At 44.5% G+C, this 19691-nt stretch overlaps 1 protein-coding gene across 3 annotated transcripts in view; it reads right to left on the reverse strand.

Annotated features, from left to right (window-relative positions):
• The window catches only part of KLF12 (Kruppel like factor 12), a 377128-nt gene that overhangs the window by 251935 nt on the left and 105502 nt on the right, over positions 1 to 19691 (reverse strand). For all 3 annotated transcript variants that reach the window (XM_030566483.1, XM_030566492.1, XM_030566477.1), the window contains exon 2: positions 17897 to 17960. In XM_030566483.1, coding sequence (XP_030422343.1) covers positions 17897 to 17917 — 21 coding nt within the window. In that variant the 5' untranslated portion in view covers positions 17918 to 17960. The remainder of the gene's footprint in view (positions 1 to 17896; positions 17961 to 19691) is intronic.

Below are 19691 nucleotides of genomic sequence, written 5' to 3' on the forward strand. Positions count from 1 at the left end.
TTTGTGCCTTAAGAGGTTTGTGCACATTGTTTAATTAGCTGGTGGCAACAGCTGATTTCCCTTTTTTTCCCCCCCCTCCTTTTTCTCAGCTCTTCCCCAGAGGGAGGGGTGAAGGGGCTTGAGGGTACTCCACAGGAAGAAATTCTCACGTGTACCTTCCTGGGCTCTTAAAGGGGTTCTGCACTTAGGTGGTGGCAGCATCTACCAATCCACAGTTTAAAAAAAAAAAATTAAAAAAAAAAAAAAAAAAGCTGTAACCTCAGGAGTTAATTTTTAAAATCCTTGCAGGCCCCCACCTTCTGCACTTTAAGTGCCACAGTGGGAAATTAGCCTTAACAGATGCCTTTGAAAAAGAACAGAAATTTACATGCAGATCTTCCTCAGATAAGGCACACACCCCCCCCCACCTCTAGGGACTTCAGTAGTGAATAGTTTCCATGATGCCTAGCATGACAACCAGTGCAGGATTTTTACATATTGTCTGCAGCAACCTTGAGCCCTGAAGTCTTAGATTGTTGAATACTGTGGCAAAATACCTGCTTCTCCTCAGCAGGCTCAGTCCTTTTTAGCCTTGAAGACACCAGCTTGGGCAAAGCAAATCCTTCCAGGTAGCAGAGGGTATGGCTGATCCTTCCCTCAGTCAGTCCCATATGCTGTTTTTTCCCCTTTTGGGGACAGAGTGCAGCATTCCTTGCTGGAAGGGTTTACAGCCTTGCTGTACCTAACTTGCTGATTGCTTCTCTCACTCTCCCCTCTGATTCCACACCAGGGAGGGTTTAAAAAGGTCTCCAGCAGTTGAGGTTCTCTGGTAACTCCTTTTCCAGGTGAACCTTATTTCCCCATGGCTCTCTCTCTTCAGTGGATAGCGAGAGGCCTTTTAATCTCCTGGGACTAATTACTACCCCTCCTTTTGAAGGGATTTGTCCTGGGTTTGCCACAATACAATGAGACAAAGACGTAAGTACAACTGGAGCATGTATTTCATATGGTTGAGATATATCTTTAGAGCTCTAGGAATACTCATTTATGCCACTACCTTCCAAGAGTTAGAATAAAACAATGGGAGAACTAGGCAGCCTAGGGCCCTTTAGTATCTAGAGGGGGAAGGGCGTATGACACTCTGGATTCTTTCAGGGTCCCCTATCTCCCCCACCTCCAGGCCAGGTTTGAGCTTGCCAATAGCTTCCTCCTCATCCTTAGACTTTCTCCCCAAAATCTCAAAATCTCCTCATTAGGCTTTTCTGTGCTGAAGTCACTGTTCCTTGGGGTGGGGGTGGGAGTGGGGGTGGGAGAACCAGACATGCTAGTCTGACTCTGAGACTGAGCCCTAGTAGTACAAGAGTCAGCGTTCTCGCCACAAGCAGGGCATAATTCATCCTCTATAGAGCCTGTAAGTGCAGCCTTATGTAGGGAATTTTAAGATTTATACCAGGAATTCTCAGGACTTCTCTGCCATGTCTGAGTCGGAGCAGAGAATTCCAGCAGGGAGGCATTACAGTGGTAGAGCCAGGTTGCTGAAACTACTATGACACCATTGACTCGATGCAGGAGAAGAGGCGCAAGAGGAAAATTATAAATCGCATCTGCCTGAAACTGAGTAAAAATAAAGGTTTTAAAACAAAATGGTCAAGAGAAACTGAACAGCCAATTTGTTCCTGCACTGGAGGCAGAAAATCTGGTGGTCTGAACTGAAAGGCAAAGCCTAGTCCTGGACCAACAATACTGGACTGCCTCCAAATTCCACAGGCGAGGGCTATGAGTAATGATTTCACAGTGAAGCTGTGCAACAGAACAGAATTTACCCATAATATTTCTGAGACGTCAAAGTCAGCAGAGCAATTGTGCACCTTTGATCACCAATCATTTATTCTTCAAGACCAGTGAAGCAGAGACTATCCCAACTATCTCCCTCAAGCACAGTGCTACATCCGGAGACACAGTTCCTGGTCCGACAGCAATGTCTTACTCTGCTGTACTGAGTGATTCCATAGCTACCAAACAATTTATACTCTTTTATGTAATGCCTTGTCAGTACGGCTTCTGGTTTTCAGTGTTTATTAATTCCATTTTGGGGGGTTAGTTTTTAGCAATTTTTGAGTTTTATGTAGATGTCAAAAACATTGGGATTTTTGACAGGTTTCTTTTTGTATATACAGTAATGAGTAATCTTTTTGTAATATTCCCTTTAGCATTAAACCTTTAGACCACATCAGTAGGATCTGCATGGGCTGATTAATGCGCAATACATTAGAGTGCTATTGCAATCACACCACTGTAGTCTGCGTTACTGCTCCATGTAGCTAAGCCCTTCAGTAAAAGGTAACCATTTACATTGTTTATTGGATATATGCCGATTTTCTTTTCTTCCTCATTCTTTTATTTATTTATTTTTTAATTGGGGGTGTTTTATTGTTTTTTATCAGTTAAAACTTAACATCAGAAGCTCTACCACTTAGAAATGATTTATCTAAGAACATTTCTCCAAAATGACGTTACAGGCCATATCAGGAATAATTTTAAAGGATTTTCAATCTGTATGCCCTCTCACATATACACACCAACAACAAACTAAGAAAGCATTCTATTTTGGATGTAGCCAATATCTTGAGGTAAACTTTTTCATTTAGGCACAGGTGCCTGCAGAAGGTGAGCAACCACCAACTGTGTCACAAAGTGCTCAGAGGGTGGGGTGGCAGGCTATCTTGCTATTGAAAAACATAGTCCTTTCCCTCAGCACCCTCTACCACCAAGGGTTTCTAGTCCTTCTCTTTAGCACGGGGACTTTGAAGTCTGGACCGCCGAACAGCCAAGGTCTTTTCCAGCTGGGTTCTCCCCAAAAGGCTCCTGTTGTTGCAACGTCCTCTTGGAATGGATAGAGGAACTGAGGCCCAGCCTGTCCACCGGGCCCCAAAGCACAGCCCAATGCTAGGCTGCTGGACTCTGAACCTTGGAGTGCTAAACAGCCACCCCAGGACCACTTCCTACTTAATCTCTTCTAGCTTCACAGAGTAATCTTCAACCAAGTCTCTGACCTGCACATACAGTCACCACCTGCCTATCCTTTGTACTTTTGTGCAAGTCTGCATTGTCAGATCTTACGCAATGAGCTCCTGGGTAGCACTTCCTGATCAGAGAAGCAAACTGCTCCCTTCCACTTTCTGCATGCCTCTGAGCTGCTCTGCTTCATTTTTGAAGCCCCGCCTCTAATTTTTACAGGCTTGGCAGGTGTGGCTTGGTGGATCTGACTGCTTGCTCTCCAGTGTGGGGTTTGTATACACTATCACAATGCTAAATAGCCACACAAGCACAAACAGTTGGTTTGGATCAGAGAACAATGGCAGATTAAGATTCAGAACAAAGTAACAGCCTAAGGTCTTGTTTGAACCTGAAAGAACAAACAATTTTTTTGCACTATTTCTATGCTTCTGATCCTCCAGTTTCCATCCTGCAGAGGAAACACACTTGATCGACTAATGTAGAAAAACTAGAGAGGAGTGAACTGGTTTGAATAAATTAAGGTCTGAATCTTCACCCATCACAAACCCCTTAATATTCAGCAACCCTCCCAACCTTACCTCTACTTCAGGGCAGGTACCAGGTCTTTCCATATATAATGTAGGGCACCTAATACTTTTGAGGCTATAACTGTAGTAAATAAAATTGGTAATTAGCAATGTAGCCCAGTTAATGATTGTTTTGCATGATGTTTAAACACATACAGTACATCTACACTGCAATAAGAAACCTGCAGCACCAAGTCTCAGAGTCTGGGTCAGCTGACAGGCTCACAGAGTTTGGACTATGGGGCTAAAAAGTGGAATTGTAGACATTCTGGCTTGGGCTGGAACTCGGGCTCTTAGGATCTCCTGCCTCACAGGTCAGCTGACCTGAGCCAGCTGCAACTGTTTTGTGGGTCTTTTATCACAGTGTGGATGTACCCATAGGTGTCAAGACCACCACATCTGCTCCTGGGGTGCATGCTACTTACCCACAGAACTACTAGTAAATATTTCATTTTTACTTTGTAAAAGTCACACTAGAGTAACTCCTCACTTAGCGTTGTAGTTATGTTCCTGAAAAATGCGACTTTAAGGGAAACAATGTTAAACGAATCCAATTTCCCTATAAGAATTAATGTAAATGGGGGGAGGGAGGGAGGTTCCAGGGAAATTTTTTTCACCAGACAAAAGACTATATTATATACACATTATAGACTATGTATACACGCACAGTATACATTTTAAACAAACAATTTAATACTGTACACAGCAATGATGATTGTGAAGCTTGGTTATAGTGGTGGAGTCAGAGGGTGGAAGAGGGTGGGATATTTCCCAGGGAATGCTTTAGTGCTAAATGATGAACAAGCACTTGGCTGAGCGCTCAAGGGTTAACACATTGTTGTTAATGTAGCCTCACACTCCACAAGGCAGAACAAATGAAGGGAGGCGAGACAGCATGGCAGAGAGAGACAGAGACACACCCTGTGGGTGAGAGAGAGATGCACACTGCCCCTGTAAGTACGCTGACCGCACTCTAAGTACATTGCCTTTTTAAGTAGACAGCAGCTGCTGCTAGTAAGCTCCCTCCATCCTGAGCCCTATTGTGTGTGTCCCCTTCTCTATGGAGATGGGGTAAGCAGGGGGCAGGAGCAGGAGGGAGGGGGATACCGTGATATTGGCCTCCCTTATCCTCCCCCCCACCCTGCTCAGCAAGCAGGAGGCTCCTGGGAGCAGCTCCAAGGCAAAGGGCAGGAGCAGCACATGGCAGTGGGGGGTGGGACAGTTGAACTGCCAGCAATTGGTAGTCTGCTGGGTGGCTGCTGTACAGGGAACTTAGGGGAGAGGGGAACTGATGGGGGGGCTGGTGGTCCACCTGGTTCCCAGCCCCCACCAGCTAGCTCCAATGGCTGCTCTTTCTGCAAGCAGTGGACAAAGCAGATAGCTACCAAACAATGGTGTAAGGGACCATCACGCAACTTTAAACTAGCATGTTCTCCAACTGATCAGCAACGTGACAAGGAAACAATGTTAACCAGGATGACTTTAAGTGAGGAGTTACTATATTAACACTGAGATACGTCCCAGTTTTCAACTTCTGAGAGCTTTACAAACATCAACTAATTAAGTCAGAAACCACTGAAAGATCAAGCTGAAACAAAGAAAAGGTTTGGCTTTTTGTGCAAGATTATACATATGTTCTGTTGACTACTTTTTTCATATCAAATGATAATCTTTGCTTTTTTCAGAGTTCACATAATTATGGCCAAACATTCAATTACACACTGCAATAAAATAAACTGTCATGCTGTCTCACACTTCTATATTTCATCCATTATGTAAATCTCTAAACAGCTCAGCAAACATGAGCTCAGCTCCATTGAAATTATTACAGTCAATAAGATTACTCACACATCTAAATTAATTTTCATTTTAGTAGAACCAGTGCAGTCTTCCTATTTCCTAATCTCAAGAGGGATATTTTCTCTGTAATCTTGTCATAAACAGATAGCTAAGGGTTAATGTCTCTTTCACCTGAAGCACCTGACCAGAGGACCAATCAGGAAACCGGATTTTTTCAACTCTGGGTGGAGGGAAGTTTGTGTCTGAGTCTTTGTCTGTTTGCCTGCTTTCTCTGAGCTTTGAAGAAGTAGTTTCTGCTTTCTAATCTTCTGTTTCTAAGTGTAAGGACAAAGAGATCAGATAGTAAGTTATATGGTTTCTTTTCTTTGGTATTTGCATGAGTATAAGTGCTGGAGTGCTTTGATTTGTATTCTTTTTGAATAAGGCTGTTTATTCATATTTCTTTTAAGCAATTAACCCTGTATTTGTCACCTTTATACAGAGAGACCATTTGTATGAATTTTTCTTTCTTTTTTATATAAAGCTTTCTTTTTAAAACCTGTTAAAGTTTTCTTTACTGGGAAATTTCAGGGAAATTGAGTCTGTACTCACCAGGGAATTGGTGGGAGGAAGAAATCAGGGGGAGATCTGTGTGTGTTGGATTTGCTAGCCTGATTTTGCATTCCCTCTGGGTGAAGAGGAAAGTGCTTTTGTTTCCAGGACTGGGAACGGAGAGGGGGCACCTGGAGGGGGGAAGGGAAAAAGGATTATTTCCCTTTGTTGTGAGATTCAAGGGATTTGGGTCTTGGGGTCCCCAGGGAATGTTTTTCAGGAGGACCAGAGTGCCCCAAAACACTCTAATTTTTTGGGTGGCGGCAGCAAGTACCAGGTCCAAGCTGGTAACTAAGCTTGGAGGTTTTCATGCTAACCCCCATATTTTGGACGCTAAGGTCCAAATCTGGGACTAGAGTTATGATAAATCTACTCTTTAAAAAGCACTCCTCCAAACCCATGTAGTTTTAAGTGTCATAGAGTCTAATACAGAAAGCATACTGTATTTGGGGTTTGTGTCTTCCTTCTAAAAGTGGGAAAATGAGCAGGCAGATAAAAACTAATGGCAATTTGTTGATACATTAATTTTAAACTAATAATTATTTTTGAGTGTAAGGTTTGGCAATACTAATACTGCAAAATATATATAAATTTGTACTCCACGAAGATCTCCACTGCATTTTTACATGTAAAGTTTGAGTGTTAAAGCTTTTGTTTACATTCAAGTAATGTTGAGATGTCCATCACAGCTGACTGTAGCAATCAGGGCTACAGTGGCCTAGCATCAAACTGAACTGAAACAAATAACTGGCAGATCAATATAAGGCAATAGCCTCTCAGAAAAGAACGTTCCCTTTCATGCGTAAGAAACTTCAGGGCTGGAACCTGGGACCATGGGCCACTGACACTGCCGAATTGCCATAAGAGGATTAGGTTAGGAGTTCATGGGAGGACCCTGTGAGGCTGGGCTTGGCAGGAAGTACTGCCCAGCATGACCTGAGTGGTGGCCTCTCAAAGTCCACTGATTGTACAATAGTAGTACTTAAACCAGGAAGCTAGGAAGGGGGCTCTCTGAGCAACAACAGACTACCTGCCGGTCTCTGCTCCAGACCCTACTTGTGATAGATTCCAGCTTCCAACCCTGGGCTTTGTCCTTGACTTCGCTATTTGATTGCTGTCTGCAGCCTGGCACCGGACCCTGATCCTGCCTGCATCCTGACTCTCGGTTTGCCCATTGGCCTGTCTTGGACCCTGACCTCCTGGTACCTGACTTGGTCTGATTCACATCTTCTGCTCCAAACACTAGGACTGACTGCCATATCCTGGTCATGACAGTTTGCTCTGACCACCTTTGCCCTTCAGTCCCCTGTAATCTATCCCACTCCTCCCACAGAGGGTGGGCCGCCCTCTAACCAGCAGCTCCCTGAGGGCCCAGGAGCCACAGGACCAAGTCACCTGTGTGCAGGTGAAGAACCTCGCTCTACAGACCCACGCTACACAGTGCGCACTCGAGGCACAGACCCTGTGTGAGCAACTAGTCCAGGGGTCAGCAACCTTCAGCACATGGCCCTTCAGAGTAATGCGCTGGCAAGCCGCAAGACATTTTGTTACATTCGCCATTCCCGGTGAATGGGAGCTGCAGAAAGCAAGTCTTTGAGATCATCTTTGATGACCTGCACTGTATCCACTCTGCAAAGGCTGCCATCTGGAAGCTTTGCCAGAGACAAGGGCCAGCCACCTCCTACACCACCTATTTCTGATGGAATGAGATAGCCCAACTTTATCAATTCTGGTGTAGGCTCAATAACAAGGTAAAAAGCAAGCTAGCCCACATCAAAAACCCCACCCTCCTAGATGACTTTATTGACCTCACCCTGTGCATTGACTTTTGGCTGCATGAATGGACAGAGGAACGGACAGGGGACCGACACCCCCATGCCCATCCTCCACACTAAGAGCCATGCAGATCAACCTGGACTGCAGACCTCGGACCACAGAGAAAAGAAAGAGTCACCAACAGCTGAACCCATGTTTTTACTGGGTAGGACCTGGACACATCCTTGCCTCTTACCCAGCTCAGAAGAACATGGGAAACAAACCAGACCAGACCCAGTAAAGGAGGTACATCCTGGGCACCACCAAAGTGCAATGCTCCAGAACTACCCCCACGCTCACCCTAAGTAGAACTCGACCTAGGAACCATGGTGTCTTTCCACATTTCCAGTTGCTACTGCAGTTGTAGGTCTTGGGGCAGGCATAGCAGATCCCCCAACTAGCAATGAGAGACTCTGGAGGTCTGCAGTAGCCAAAACTCTCCAGATCCCTTTCCAGCTGAAACCCATACTGGACCTGGTGGAGATGACTGATGGCTCACCTTTATCTTCAGGACCAGTGACTCGAGAGACCATCCCCTTAGAGGCTGTAATGGAAGGGAACCGAAAAACAACATGCTTCAATGTGATCCACTCCCCATTCTTCCTGATAATTCTTGGCATACTCAGAGCGGCATTATCCATGTATCTCTTTGTGGCAGAGGAGTATTAGCTTATCCTGCCAGTACTGCCAGAAAACATGTCTCCAATGAAGCAATTAACCCACAGGGTACCAGGGGCCCCAGGATGAGAGGACACCCTCAGAAGTGGAAATATGGGCACCGGGGACAAGCCAGAAGGGAGTGGCTCCAGACCAGAACCTCAGCCTTCCATGACAAAGTACCGCAACTAACTGGATGTGTTCGAAAAGAAAAATGTAGACTCATTACCCTCCAACCAGATTACAACTGCCCAACAGATCTACAGCTCAGGACAAAGACACCCTATGGATGGATATACTCTATATCTGAACCAGAGCTGGAGGTGCAATGTGGATATATCCAGGAAAACCTTGCCAAGGGCTTCATTCAGTAATCTATCTGTCCAGCGGGGACACCAATCGTCTTTGTGAAGGTAAATGGGTCACTATGCCTCTACATAGACTATTGCACCTTGAACCAAGTGACTATTTGTAACCGGTACGCTTTGCTCTATTTCAGAATTGCTGGACCACGTGAGGACCTCCAGGATCTTCATGAAACTAGATCTTTGGGAGGCATACAATCTAGTGCACGTAAATCCTGTGGATGAATGGAAAACCGCTTTTCATACTGATATTAGTATGACAAATACCTGGTTTAACCAATGCCCCTGCAACATTTCAACATGTCAGAAATGATGTCTTCAGGGATACCCTGGACCAGTACATGATTATCTATCTCAATGACAAACTAGTATTTTCCAAGAATGCAGAGCAGCACTACCACCATGTCTGATGAGTCATGGTTGTACATCAAATTGGAAAAGTAAATCTTGAACTAAGCCACCACTGAATTTTTGGGGTACAACATCTTCCCAGAGGGAATCCACAAGGATCCGCAAAAGGTGGAACCATCTGCAAGTGCACAGCACCTTGAACCCTCCAGGAATTTCAATACTTCCTGGGCTTTGCAAATTTTTATAGAAGATTCATTGCAAACTCCTCCTAATTAATAACTCCCCTGACTTCACTCCTCTGCAAAGCCATGCTATTCACTTGGTTGCCCAAGCCCAATTTGCTTTTGACCAGATAAAGGTCTCCTTCACTATGGCCCTGATTCTGGCACACCCTAACCTGACTTGTCCATCTATAATGGAAGCAGATGCATCCAATGTGGCCCTAGGGGCAGTACTCTTGCAGCGATTCATATCCCAATCAGTTCTGCACCCTTCTCGAAAGCTTGCCTCTGCCAAGATAAGCTATGAACTAATGAATAGAGAGCTGCTCACCATAAGAACTGCATTTGATGAATGAACCAGAGGCAGTTAAAGTGGGTCATGTTCTTTTCTCGGTTCAAGTTTATGCTATCTACCTCTCAGCAAAGCGAAATACTATTTTTTCCCTAATCTCATTCTCAGAAGTAGTTGAACCATTTTAGGAAAAACTTTCTCCAAACACCACAGTTTGGGGCAGATACCAGCCAGAATGGTTTAAGTTTGAGAACATTATAAGAAACTGAAAACAGTGTCTTGGAATGGGAAGTGGCAGGCAACCTTAACTATAGATGTCATTACCGATATAGTCTATGACATTAAGAACAACCTATAAACTTTTAAAAACAGTTTAAGCACTAGCGTATTATTAATGAGTGTGCAGGTGTGAAGAGACAGATACTAAAACTTTGCTCATCCAGGACTCATTACCATTAACAATTGTTTTTCATGGAGCAATGACCCTGACAAAAAAAAGCACTATATTTGTTTTACAATGACATGTTGTATTTCGGTAGCATATATATTATTAAAAAGTTATCAAATGTTAATCAGTAATCAATATTTGGTCATTCTGCCAATTCTACATTAAATCTAAATTAGTACCTTTTTTTGAAACTTCCTATTGTAAAATGTGACCATATCATTTTTTTTCTTTCTGCAGCTTTCATTCAAAACAATACTGAAGCTTCTGTAGGTTTCCGTGATTCTCAATTCTTCCTCTTCCAAAGTACCTTTTGGTAAATGCAAGTTAAATTTAAGAACTACTGCAGAGTCTATGAACCAAAAATATCACAGGGCCTTTCCCAACTGAAAGGAACTCTTTATAGATGCTGGACCACATAATTTTTTTCGGCTACTCAGCCAAGAGGCTGCTCTCGATTCTGAAGAAATTCCCCTGGGCAGTTATGTACCTCTCAGATGAGCAGCTTTTATTAAGCAGGGTTGTATTTTTCTCAGCAGGCCAACCATTAACTAGGGAAAAATCAGCTTATTTTAGTGCCAATCTCCACCCACTGCTTCCTGAAATTTTGTCCAGAGTGACCACTGATATCTAGTACTGCACAGACACATTTATGAAATAGCCTTTCAATAAATACATTGGATATATTTGTTTCTAAGATGTGACTATTTTGAATACAATAGCTGCTTGGGAGCTCCCCAACAGAAAGAGCCAAATCACATCACTGTAACTCCACCCGGTCTAAAAGAGGTCAGTTCACAAACCACCTACCAAATAAGACTCCAGGCCTAGGCTTTGATGAACTGTTCTTGTGTGTATCTAAGTATGTACACTTTGGAATCCCGCCCTCGGCCAGCTGCTGAGGAGCACTGAGTAAACACACCAAAATAGTTGCAAACTGAATGGAAGAGAGCCAAAATCAAGACCCATAAACAAGAAACCATTTAGGCTATGAAAGCAACTGCAGAGCAGAAACTGAAAAAGTGGTATAGGATAGGTTTTATACTGCTGTTAGGCACAAAGGCTAATAGGAAGGCTGAAATCTTCCCAGAAAGCATTCATTAGTTTTACAATGTCAAGGGGAAACAGAATCAGTTCAAATGAAATGAAAGCGTGTGAAGCAGAAAGGGCTCATTGCAGACATCTTAAATGTTTTTACTACTTGGAGTACATCATTTTTGGACCTGCCCCCAGCAATTTTTCAGCAATCAGGCTCAGTTCCAAGTCCACCCTGACTGCATCCAACCTGAGCTGGCTCAAAGCTGAATCCAATGATGATTGAGCACAGAGAAGCTGCACTATTCTGGATGTGCATCTGTCAGAGCATACACTATTCCAGCAGCCCAAAAGAAAGAAGCAGCAGAAGAAGATACAACAGATAACCTACCCCTGACACAGAATAAGAAAGAAAATCTCTATTGCTCTACTCTTTATTGAGTATCAGATTTGGAAAATTCAGTTCCCTCTCATCCTCATGAGTTCCCCTGTATTAAGTATGTATCACAAGTTAAAGCTAATGAGCCCTAGGCCTGTGGTTGTGCTCCAGCAGCTATTCAATGTCTGATCATGGTTGACAAACTGGATGTTAACTGTGCATTATAAATATTTTTAAATAAAGAGCAGCAGTTTTAAAATATCAAATGTTTGACCTTTAATGGACTAATCTTAATAAACACTGAGCATCAAAAGCAGCAAAGAATCCTGTGGCACCTTATAGACTAATAGACGTTTTGGAACATGAGCTTTCGTGGGTGAATACCCACTTCCTCAGATGCATGTAATGGAAATATCCAGGGGCAGGTATATATATGTGTGCTAGCAAGCAAGCTAGAGATAACGAGGTCAGTTCAATCAGGGAGGATGAGGCCCTGTTCTAGCAGTTGAGGTGTGAAAACCAAGAGAGGAGAAACTGCTTCTGTAATTGGCAAGCCATTCACAGTCTTTGTTCAATCCTGAGCTGATGGTGTCAAATTTGCAGATGAACTGAAGCTCAGCAGTTTCTCTTTGAAGTCTGGTCCTGAAGTTTTTTTGCTGCAGGATGGCCACCTTAAGGTCTGCTATAGTGTGGCCAGGGAGGTTGAAGTGCTCCCCTACAGGTTTTTGTATATTGCCATTCCTAATGTCTGATTTGTGTCCATTTATCCTTTTCCGTAGAGACTGTCCAGTTTGGCCGATGTACATAGCAGAGGGGCATTGCTGGCATATGACTGCTATGTACATCGGCCAAACTAGATTTTTATATTCCTAATGAATTATGACAAAGAAAGCATCAAACTACAGTCTCTTTGCTTTAGCATGACGTAAACTGCAAGGAACACAACTGAAAACGGATAGTGGATTGATGCACAGCACTAGAATACACTTCTGAGATTCATATACTTTATCCTTTTTATATTCTAGTCATAGTTATATTCCAATGGATGAAGTTAAAGATGACAGAGACTATTCAGAGCAGTCATTTCCTTTCTAGGAAAACAGTGATTGTGAATGCAGGGAGGTCAGTGTGTGACAGTAATCAAACACCCCATCACACTGGTACTGGAATCCTGGTAAGAGGATGTGCTCTAAATTCAATGAACACACAGTATGAAAATGTGAAGCTTAGAGGGACATCTCAGCAAAACTCAAACGCATTTTTGACAATTGATCACTGAAAAAAAATTCTTTATCTTTCGTTAATTTTAGAGATTGTGTGCAGTTCCTCATTACCTTTGCTAACACTTTGCAGAGAACCAGAAGGAGGAAAAATAGGGAAAGGAATTGGAGACACCACCAGAAGGATGAAAATGCATCTCTCCCCACTGCACTTTTAGCCAAGAAACTTAGGAACATTTCAGTTTTATGAAGGTAAATGGTGGCAAGTCATTTCTTGAGTTCACCACAGAAGACTCCTGCACCAAAAGCACTAGGTGGCCCTTCTCCCTCTCAGAATATTGGCCATAACTTTGTCTCTGGGATGTGACGAGCAATTAGACTTTCTGCCCTGACATAACTTCCTAATTCTAATGCCCATCATGATAACCTAGTCCAAGGATCGGCAACCTTTGACACACGGCATGCCAGGGTAAACTCCCTGGCGGGCCAGGCTGGTTTGTTTACCTGCTGCGTCCATAGGTTTGGCCAATCACGGCTCCCACTGGCCACGGTTCACTGCTCCAAGCCAATGAGGGCTGCAGGAAACAGCACGGGCCAAGGGATGTGCTGGCCACAGCTTCTTGCAGCCCCATTGATTTGGAGCAGCCAAACCTGCAGAGACGGCAGGTAAATAAACCAGCCCAGCCCGCAAGGGTGCTTACCCTGGCAAGCCACATGACAAAGGTTGCCGATCTCTGATCTAGTCTGACTTTGTTCTTCCTCTATTTGTATGGTAAGAGACACTGCAGCACTGTTGTCTGAACAGAGCTGGCAAAATAGGTATGTAAATATCCTGTTTCATCTGTAACACATTGAGAACTTTCCAGACCAACAGGAACTCCAGCTTGTTTACATATAAGTAAAGGGGTCTTCGCTAGCTCTCTTGGCAATCAAAAGAGGCTCTCTAGTCTGTCTTTAAGACATCTATTTGCTGCATTTCAGGAATATATAAGTCTACCAAGAAGTGCAGTTTAATAGTATTAATTTTTCCCTCCTCTACATCTGAGTTAGCCAAGAGCTTTGTAACATTCAAACACTGGCTCCCCAGCTGTGTAGGATTCCTTCCATCCAACAGATATTGGTATCAGAGAAGAGTCATAGAAAAGTTAGGAAGTTGAGCTGAGATAGATCTCACAAGCCTTTTTAGTTTTCTCTAGATAATGGTGGGAGCACACATCACCTGCTGGCCCAGGTCTGCACAATACCAAGCATAATGGGACCAAGGAGTACTCAAGAACTAATAATAATAATCTCTTGAATCATGAAATATTTAGGATGAGAACCTTAAAATCCATTGTAATTACTAGAAAGTCTCAATAGAGAAGAAATTAGAATGGACTTTTCTGTGCCTACTAAAAACTTCAAGAGGATTTTGCCAAAACATGAAGCTTTTGAGCCTTTCTGTAGTTGTTATGATCAAAACACTATCTAAGTCAGGGGTCTCAAACACGCGACCCGTGGGCCGAAAGTTATTTTCTGTGGCCCGCAAGCTCCTCACAGCCCCCCCACCTTCTCCCAACATTTACCTAGAGTGGCGCTGGCCCGACGCACACTCGGGGCAGGGTAGGCTCCCTGCCTGCCTGCCTTGCCCGTGCGCCGCTTCGGGAAGCAGAAAGAACGTGCCTTGCCCCTCCTGCACCCCAACCCTCTTCCCTGCACATGACCCCCTGCCCTGAACCCACTGCCACACCCTGCACCCCTCCTGCACCCCAACCCCCTTCCTTGCACATGACCCCCTGCACTGAACCCACTGCCATACCCCGCACCCTTCCTGCACCCCAACTCACTGCCCTGACCCCCTGCTGAACCCCTCACCTCTCCTGCACCCCACACCAACTCCAGGCCCTGAGCTCCCTGCCACACCCCTCCTGCACCCCGACTCCCTGCCTTGACCCCCTGCCACACCCCACATCCCTCCTGCACCCATCCCCTTCCCTGAGCCGCCTGCCGCACCTTGACCCCCTGCCCTGAGCTCCCCGCTGCACCCCACACCCCTCCTGCACCCCAACCCTTCCCTGCACCTGACTCCGTGCCCTGAACCCACCGCCACACCCCACACCCCTCCTGCACCCCAACCCCCTTCCTTGCACATGACCCCCTGCCCTGAACCCACTGCCACACCTTGCACCCTTCCTGCACCCCAACCCACTGCCCTGACCCTCTGCTGCACCCCTCCTGCACCCCACACTAACTCCCGGCCCTGAGCTCCCTGCCACACCCCTCCTGCACCCTGACCCCCTGCCGTGACCCCCTGCCACACCCCTCACCCCTTCTACACCCCACACCCCAACTCTCTGCCCTGACCCCTGCCACACCCCTCACCCCTTCTGCACCCCACACCCCAACTCCCTGCCCTGACCCCTGCCACATCCCACACCCCTCCTGCACCCCCTGGGTGCAGGGAGGGGGCAGAGTTGGGGTGGGATTTCGGGGAAGGGGTTGGAATGGGGGCAGGGAAAAAGGGTGGGAAGAGGCGGGCAGGGACAAGGCCTCATGGAAGAGGTGGAGTGGGGGCAAGGCCAAGGGTGGCGGGGGGAGGTGTCAGTAATGCAGCCTTCAGGCCAATCTACTAGTCCTTAGGTGGCCCTCGTGGTCATTTGAGTTTGAGATCCCCAATCTAAGTAAATATGCAGTGTTGTTATAGCAGTGTCAGACACAGGATACTAGAGAGACAAGGTGGTGAGAGAGTTGAGCTTTCAAGCTATACAGAACTCTTCTTCAGGTCAGGGAAAGGTGCTCAGTGTCACAGCTAAACACAAGATGGAACATATAATTTAGCATAAGTAGTTAATGCGCATTCTAAGGGACCATTCAAGGTGAAGTGGCCACTTCACATTCTGCATACCTTTCCCAGACTTGAAGAAGAGTTCTGTGTAGTGCGAAAGCTTGTCTCTCTCACCAACCAAATTTGTGCCAGTAAAAGATTTTATTAAGAAATGTTTAAAAATAGGTGATACGGGATGTTGAAAATTCAATTATTAGTCATCGGGGATACCATACAGAGTATAGGGGGATGTTAGTATTTTGACATTGAATAGCGCATAACACATACAGTCTTCAGTATCCCCAATGGGGGGGTTTAAGGTGGATGAATCAAGGTACAGTCAGCAAGCAGTGAGGGTACATCACTCATACAGTAATTACAGGCAATCATAGGTATAAATAAGTGGGCCGAGTAATGACGATAGGATGACCCTCATATGGTGGAGTTCAGTTCGGTTCTGTGGGTTCAGGGGATAAGGTTCAACAGAGGAAGTCTTCGGGTCTCTTCCTCATTGTGGGTGTGCGAAGTCACGCCGGCTCACTCTCGGTATTGGCGGTGGCCGGTGATGTGCTCTGTATAAATGTCCCGGGACCACCGAATAGTTTCCGAGACCATTAGACGTCGCATGAGCCGCACGTAGCGATGGCCTACCCCGCAGGTCCTCAGTACGCACTCGTTATAGGGGTCCCAAGCGCTCAGGGCCCCAACGATCAGAGCGTCAGTGTATACCTCATAGCCCTTTGTCTGCAGGATGTCGGCCAGGGGAACATACTTTTTGAGTTTGCGGGCTCGGGCTTCGCGGAAGGCAGGGGTCCTATTCTTGAACAGGATTGTCACATCGACGAGGATGATCTTTTTCCGATCCTTGTCTGTGACGACAATGTCCGGGTGCAGTTGGCTGTCGGTGCCAGGGACAGCGTGGTTGATGGCGATCTCTCACAGGCACGGGACGATGGCCTTCACTAGGCGGTCCTGGACGGCGTTGTGGCGCAGCTGCCAGGCGCCGGCATGGGGCTTGCAGCTGCACAGGATGTGGGACAGGGTCTCGGTGACGTACCCGCACTTCCTGCAGCACTTGTCCCAGTTCCCGTGGTGGACGGCTCCATTGAGAGGGATGCAATTCAGTTGGACGCGGTGTATGAACCGCCAGTTGGCAAATTAGGTGAAGCTGCCCGCAGGGAGAAAGTGGTTGCTGGAGTCTCACTTGCTGGTTACCTCCAAGGCCTTACTCACCCATCTTGTCTATCTAAATAAATTAGCATCTTTATCCAAATGACCTCAGGAGAGTACTGGTCTCGTTGCCATGGTGAACCACTTTGGGACAATGCATAGAATGAAAACTCTTGCTTCCCACAGGTATTGCACTTCCAGGAAAAACTTAGTTTTGTTTCTGTAACTGGAACGCATGAGAATGAGGAAAGCTTTGCTTAAATCTGTTTAACACCAGCTGACGGTAATCATTAGATCTTTCAAAATGCTCTTCTTAAATGAGTGGTTGTACTCCAAATCATGGTACTGCCGACTGTATTTGCCATTACAATGTATTTACTCTATGCAGATAGGGAAGCAAGGACAGTTTCCTTTAAACAGCCTTGAAGGGACACTGGTTAAAGTAGTATCACAGCTAAGCATTAGTAGCCATTACCTCAGAGAAAGATTTCAAAACTTATTGAAATTAATCATTTTATAAAGCATGCAAATTAAGGACAGTGAATTACTGAGGCCCACCAGTACCTGTTCCCTTTTAACCACGGGAAATTGATGATGCAGAAACACCCACCCTACTTTTAAAAGACGATACTCCAGAGAAAGATCAAAAAGCACCAAGTACCTAACTAAGATATACTATTCTATTCAGTTTCTCATACTGCACTTATCAGTTTGGCATTCATCCAACTCATCATTGCATTCATCCAACAGCGCATTAAGCTGCATAACTAGCATCTGTAATGGAAGATATCTTCCATTTAACAATTACTTCAACACTGTGTACGTAAAGAAGAAACACCCTGGAATCTCATGCCATTCAACCCTTCTTGTCAATGGAATTGCATGGGACTTAAACCAGCACAGAATTTATCCCAAAACATACTTTTCAAATAACAATAAGCATTCCCAACTGAATACTTCCACTTAATTTTCTGTTTTCTTTTGAAAACTTAGTTTTTTAAAAGTATCAGAAAGTGTATCATTAAACCCCGTATAAATTATTTGCCAACAGAACCTCGTTTGACAGACAACAGGAACATGAATTTCAGAACGTTAATTACTTCACTTAATGTGCTTTTAAAGAAAATATATATTTCTGATGCTACCAGTAATATTTATAATGCATATGGTTGTAAAATTGTCAACAAACTTTTATGGCTTTCCTCTTCATAAGAATACTCAGTCATCCATTCGTTCCTAGATCCACTTCAATCCTGAAAAAAAAAATCAATAATTCTGAATGAATTAGGAAATGGGCACTAAGCAGATGTAACTTCTTCAATGTTTTATTTTTGTTTCTCAACTTTTATTGCCCACTTTTGCAAAAACACAGGGATTTACTCTGTGGTGAAACACTGGAAAAGCACTGTGTTTCTCAATATTTTAAATAAAGCAGGCTGAATATTACTATACTAAGTTGTGTCTCATGCTTTTCAATTAATTGATGTTTTAGTCCATATTTTTCTGACAATTCAATTTCTGAGTAGTTACTCGAGTGTTCAAAATTTGAGCTTCTTTGCATGGACACTAGGTCACATGATATTTATACTGCATGATTGGATGGAGTAACTCTTTAGCAGATGTCCATTTCAAGTACTTACAATTTTGATTTCAAAATTATTTAAAATATTCTGCAAGATCTGATTAATATTTGCTATTTGAGGCAAGTTTCTTGCTAGTAAAACTCACTCACTAGAACAGGGGTTGGCAACCTCTGGCACACGGCTCGCCATGGTAAACATTCTGTTGGGCCGAGCCAGTTTGTTTACCTGCTGCATCGGCAGGTTCGGCCGATCGCGGCTTCCACTATATGTGGTAAAAATATTTCATAGTTCAGCATTAAGCCATGGGGAAAAAAATATATGACATAAAAAGAAACAGACAAAACAGTTTTATTTCCTTTGCTTCTTCAGATTAGATAGAATATAAAAATCCAGTCAATTTTGCAAAGTATAGTCTAATTTCTGTAAAGCCTTTAAAAAATCTTTTAATAAAAGAAAGAATCCCAAACTGTGGCCTTTAATTTCTTGACACTATGCCTTAAATCAGGGGTCGGCAACCGCTGACATGCAGCTTGCCAGGGTAAGCACTCTGGAGGGCCAGGCCAGTTTGTTTACCTGCTGCATCAGCAGGTTCGGCCGATCACGGCTCCCTCTCACTGCGGTTCGCAATCCCAGGCCAATGGGGGTGGCGGGAAGCCGCGGCCAGCACATCCCTCACCTGCTCCGCTTCCCACCACCCCTGTTGGCCTGGGGCGGCAAACCACCGCCAGTGGGAGCCACGGTCAGCCGAACCTGCCAACGCAGCAGGTAAACAAACTGGCCCGGCCTGCCAGGGTACTTACCCTGGCGAGTCGCGTGCCAGAGGTTGCCAACCCCTGCCTTAAACCCTCCTGCCAGAATACATGCATATAACTGGAATGGACTTCTACTTTCATATGTCCACTTTAATAAAGTAAGCCGTGTGAATTCAAGACTAACTCTGTTGTCAGAGAGCTAGTATAAATAATCTGCTATAACTTGATCTTTTTTCAAACTGATGCTGTCTCTCCAATAGTGACAGCGTATATAATCTATTCATTAAACCATAACCCAGTATTTCATTACTGCTATACATATATTAACATAGCTATCAGGTTTAAACATATTGAACAGCCTCTCTGTATGAGAATCTGGAAAAGATGCAAAGATAGTAAACATTAATGAAACCCACAAACATCCCAGTCATTACGCACCAAATTTATATAACTTATTAACTTTTAATCCAACCTTTTATAGAAATAAAACAAATGTAAGTTCCAAATTAACATTAATATGAGTCACAAATGGTTGCAAATTCCCTAGATACAATTATCTCACTACATTTAATTAAATTCTGTAGGCTTGGAGTGTTCTAACTACTGTAGAGTATTTGTCCTATCTCTGACGTATCTTGGAGAGTGTCTT

This window comes from Gopherus evgoodei, chromosome 1 (genome assembly GCF_007399415.2).
Source record: "Gopherus evgoodei ecotype Sinaloan lineage chromosome 1, rGopEvg1_v1.p, whole genome shotgun sequence".
NCBI lineage: Eukaryota > Metazoa > Chordata > Testudines > Testudinidae > Gopherus > Gopherus evgoodei.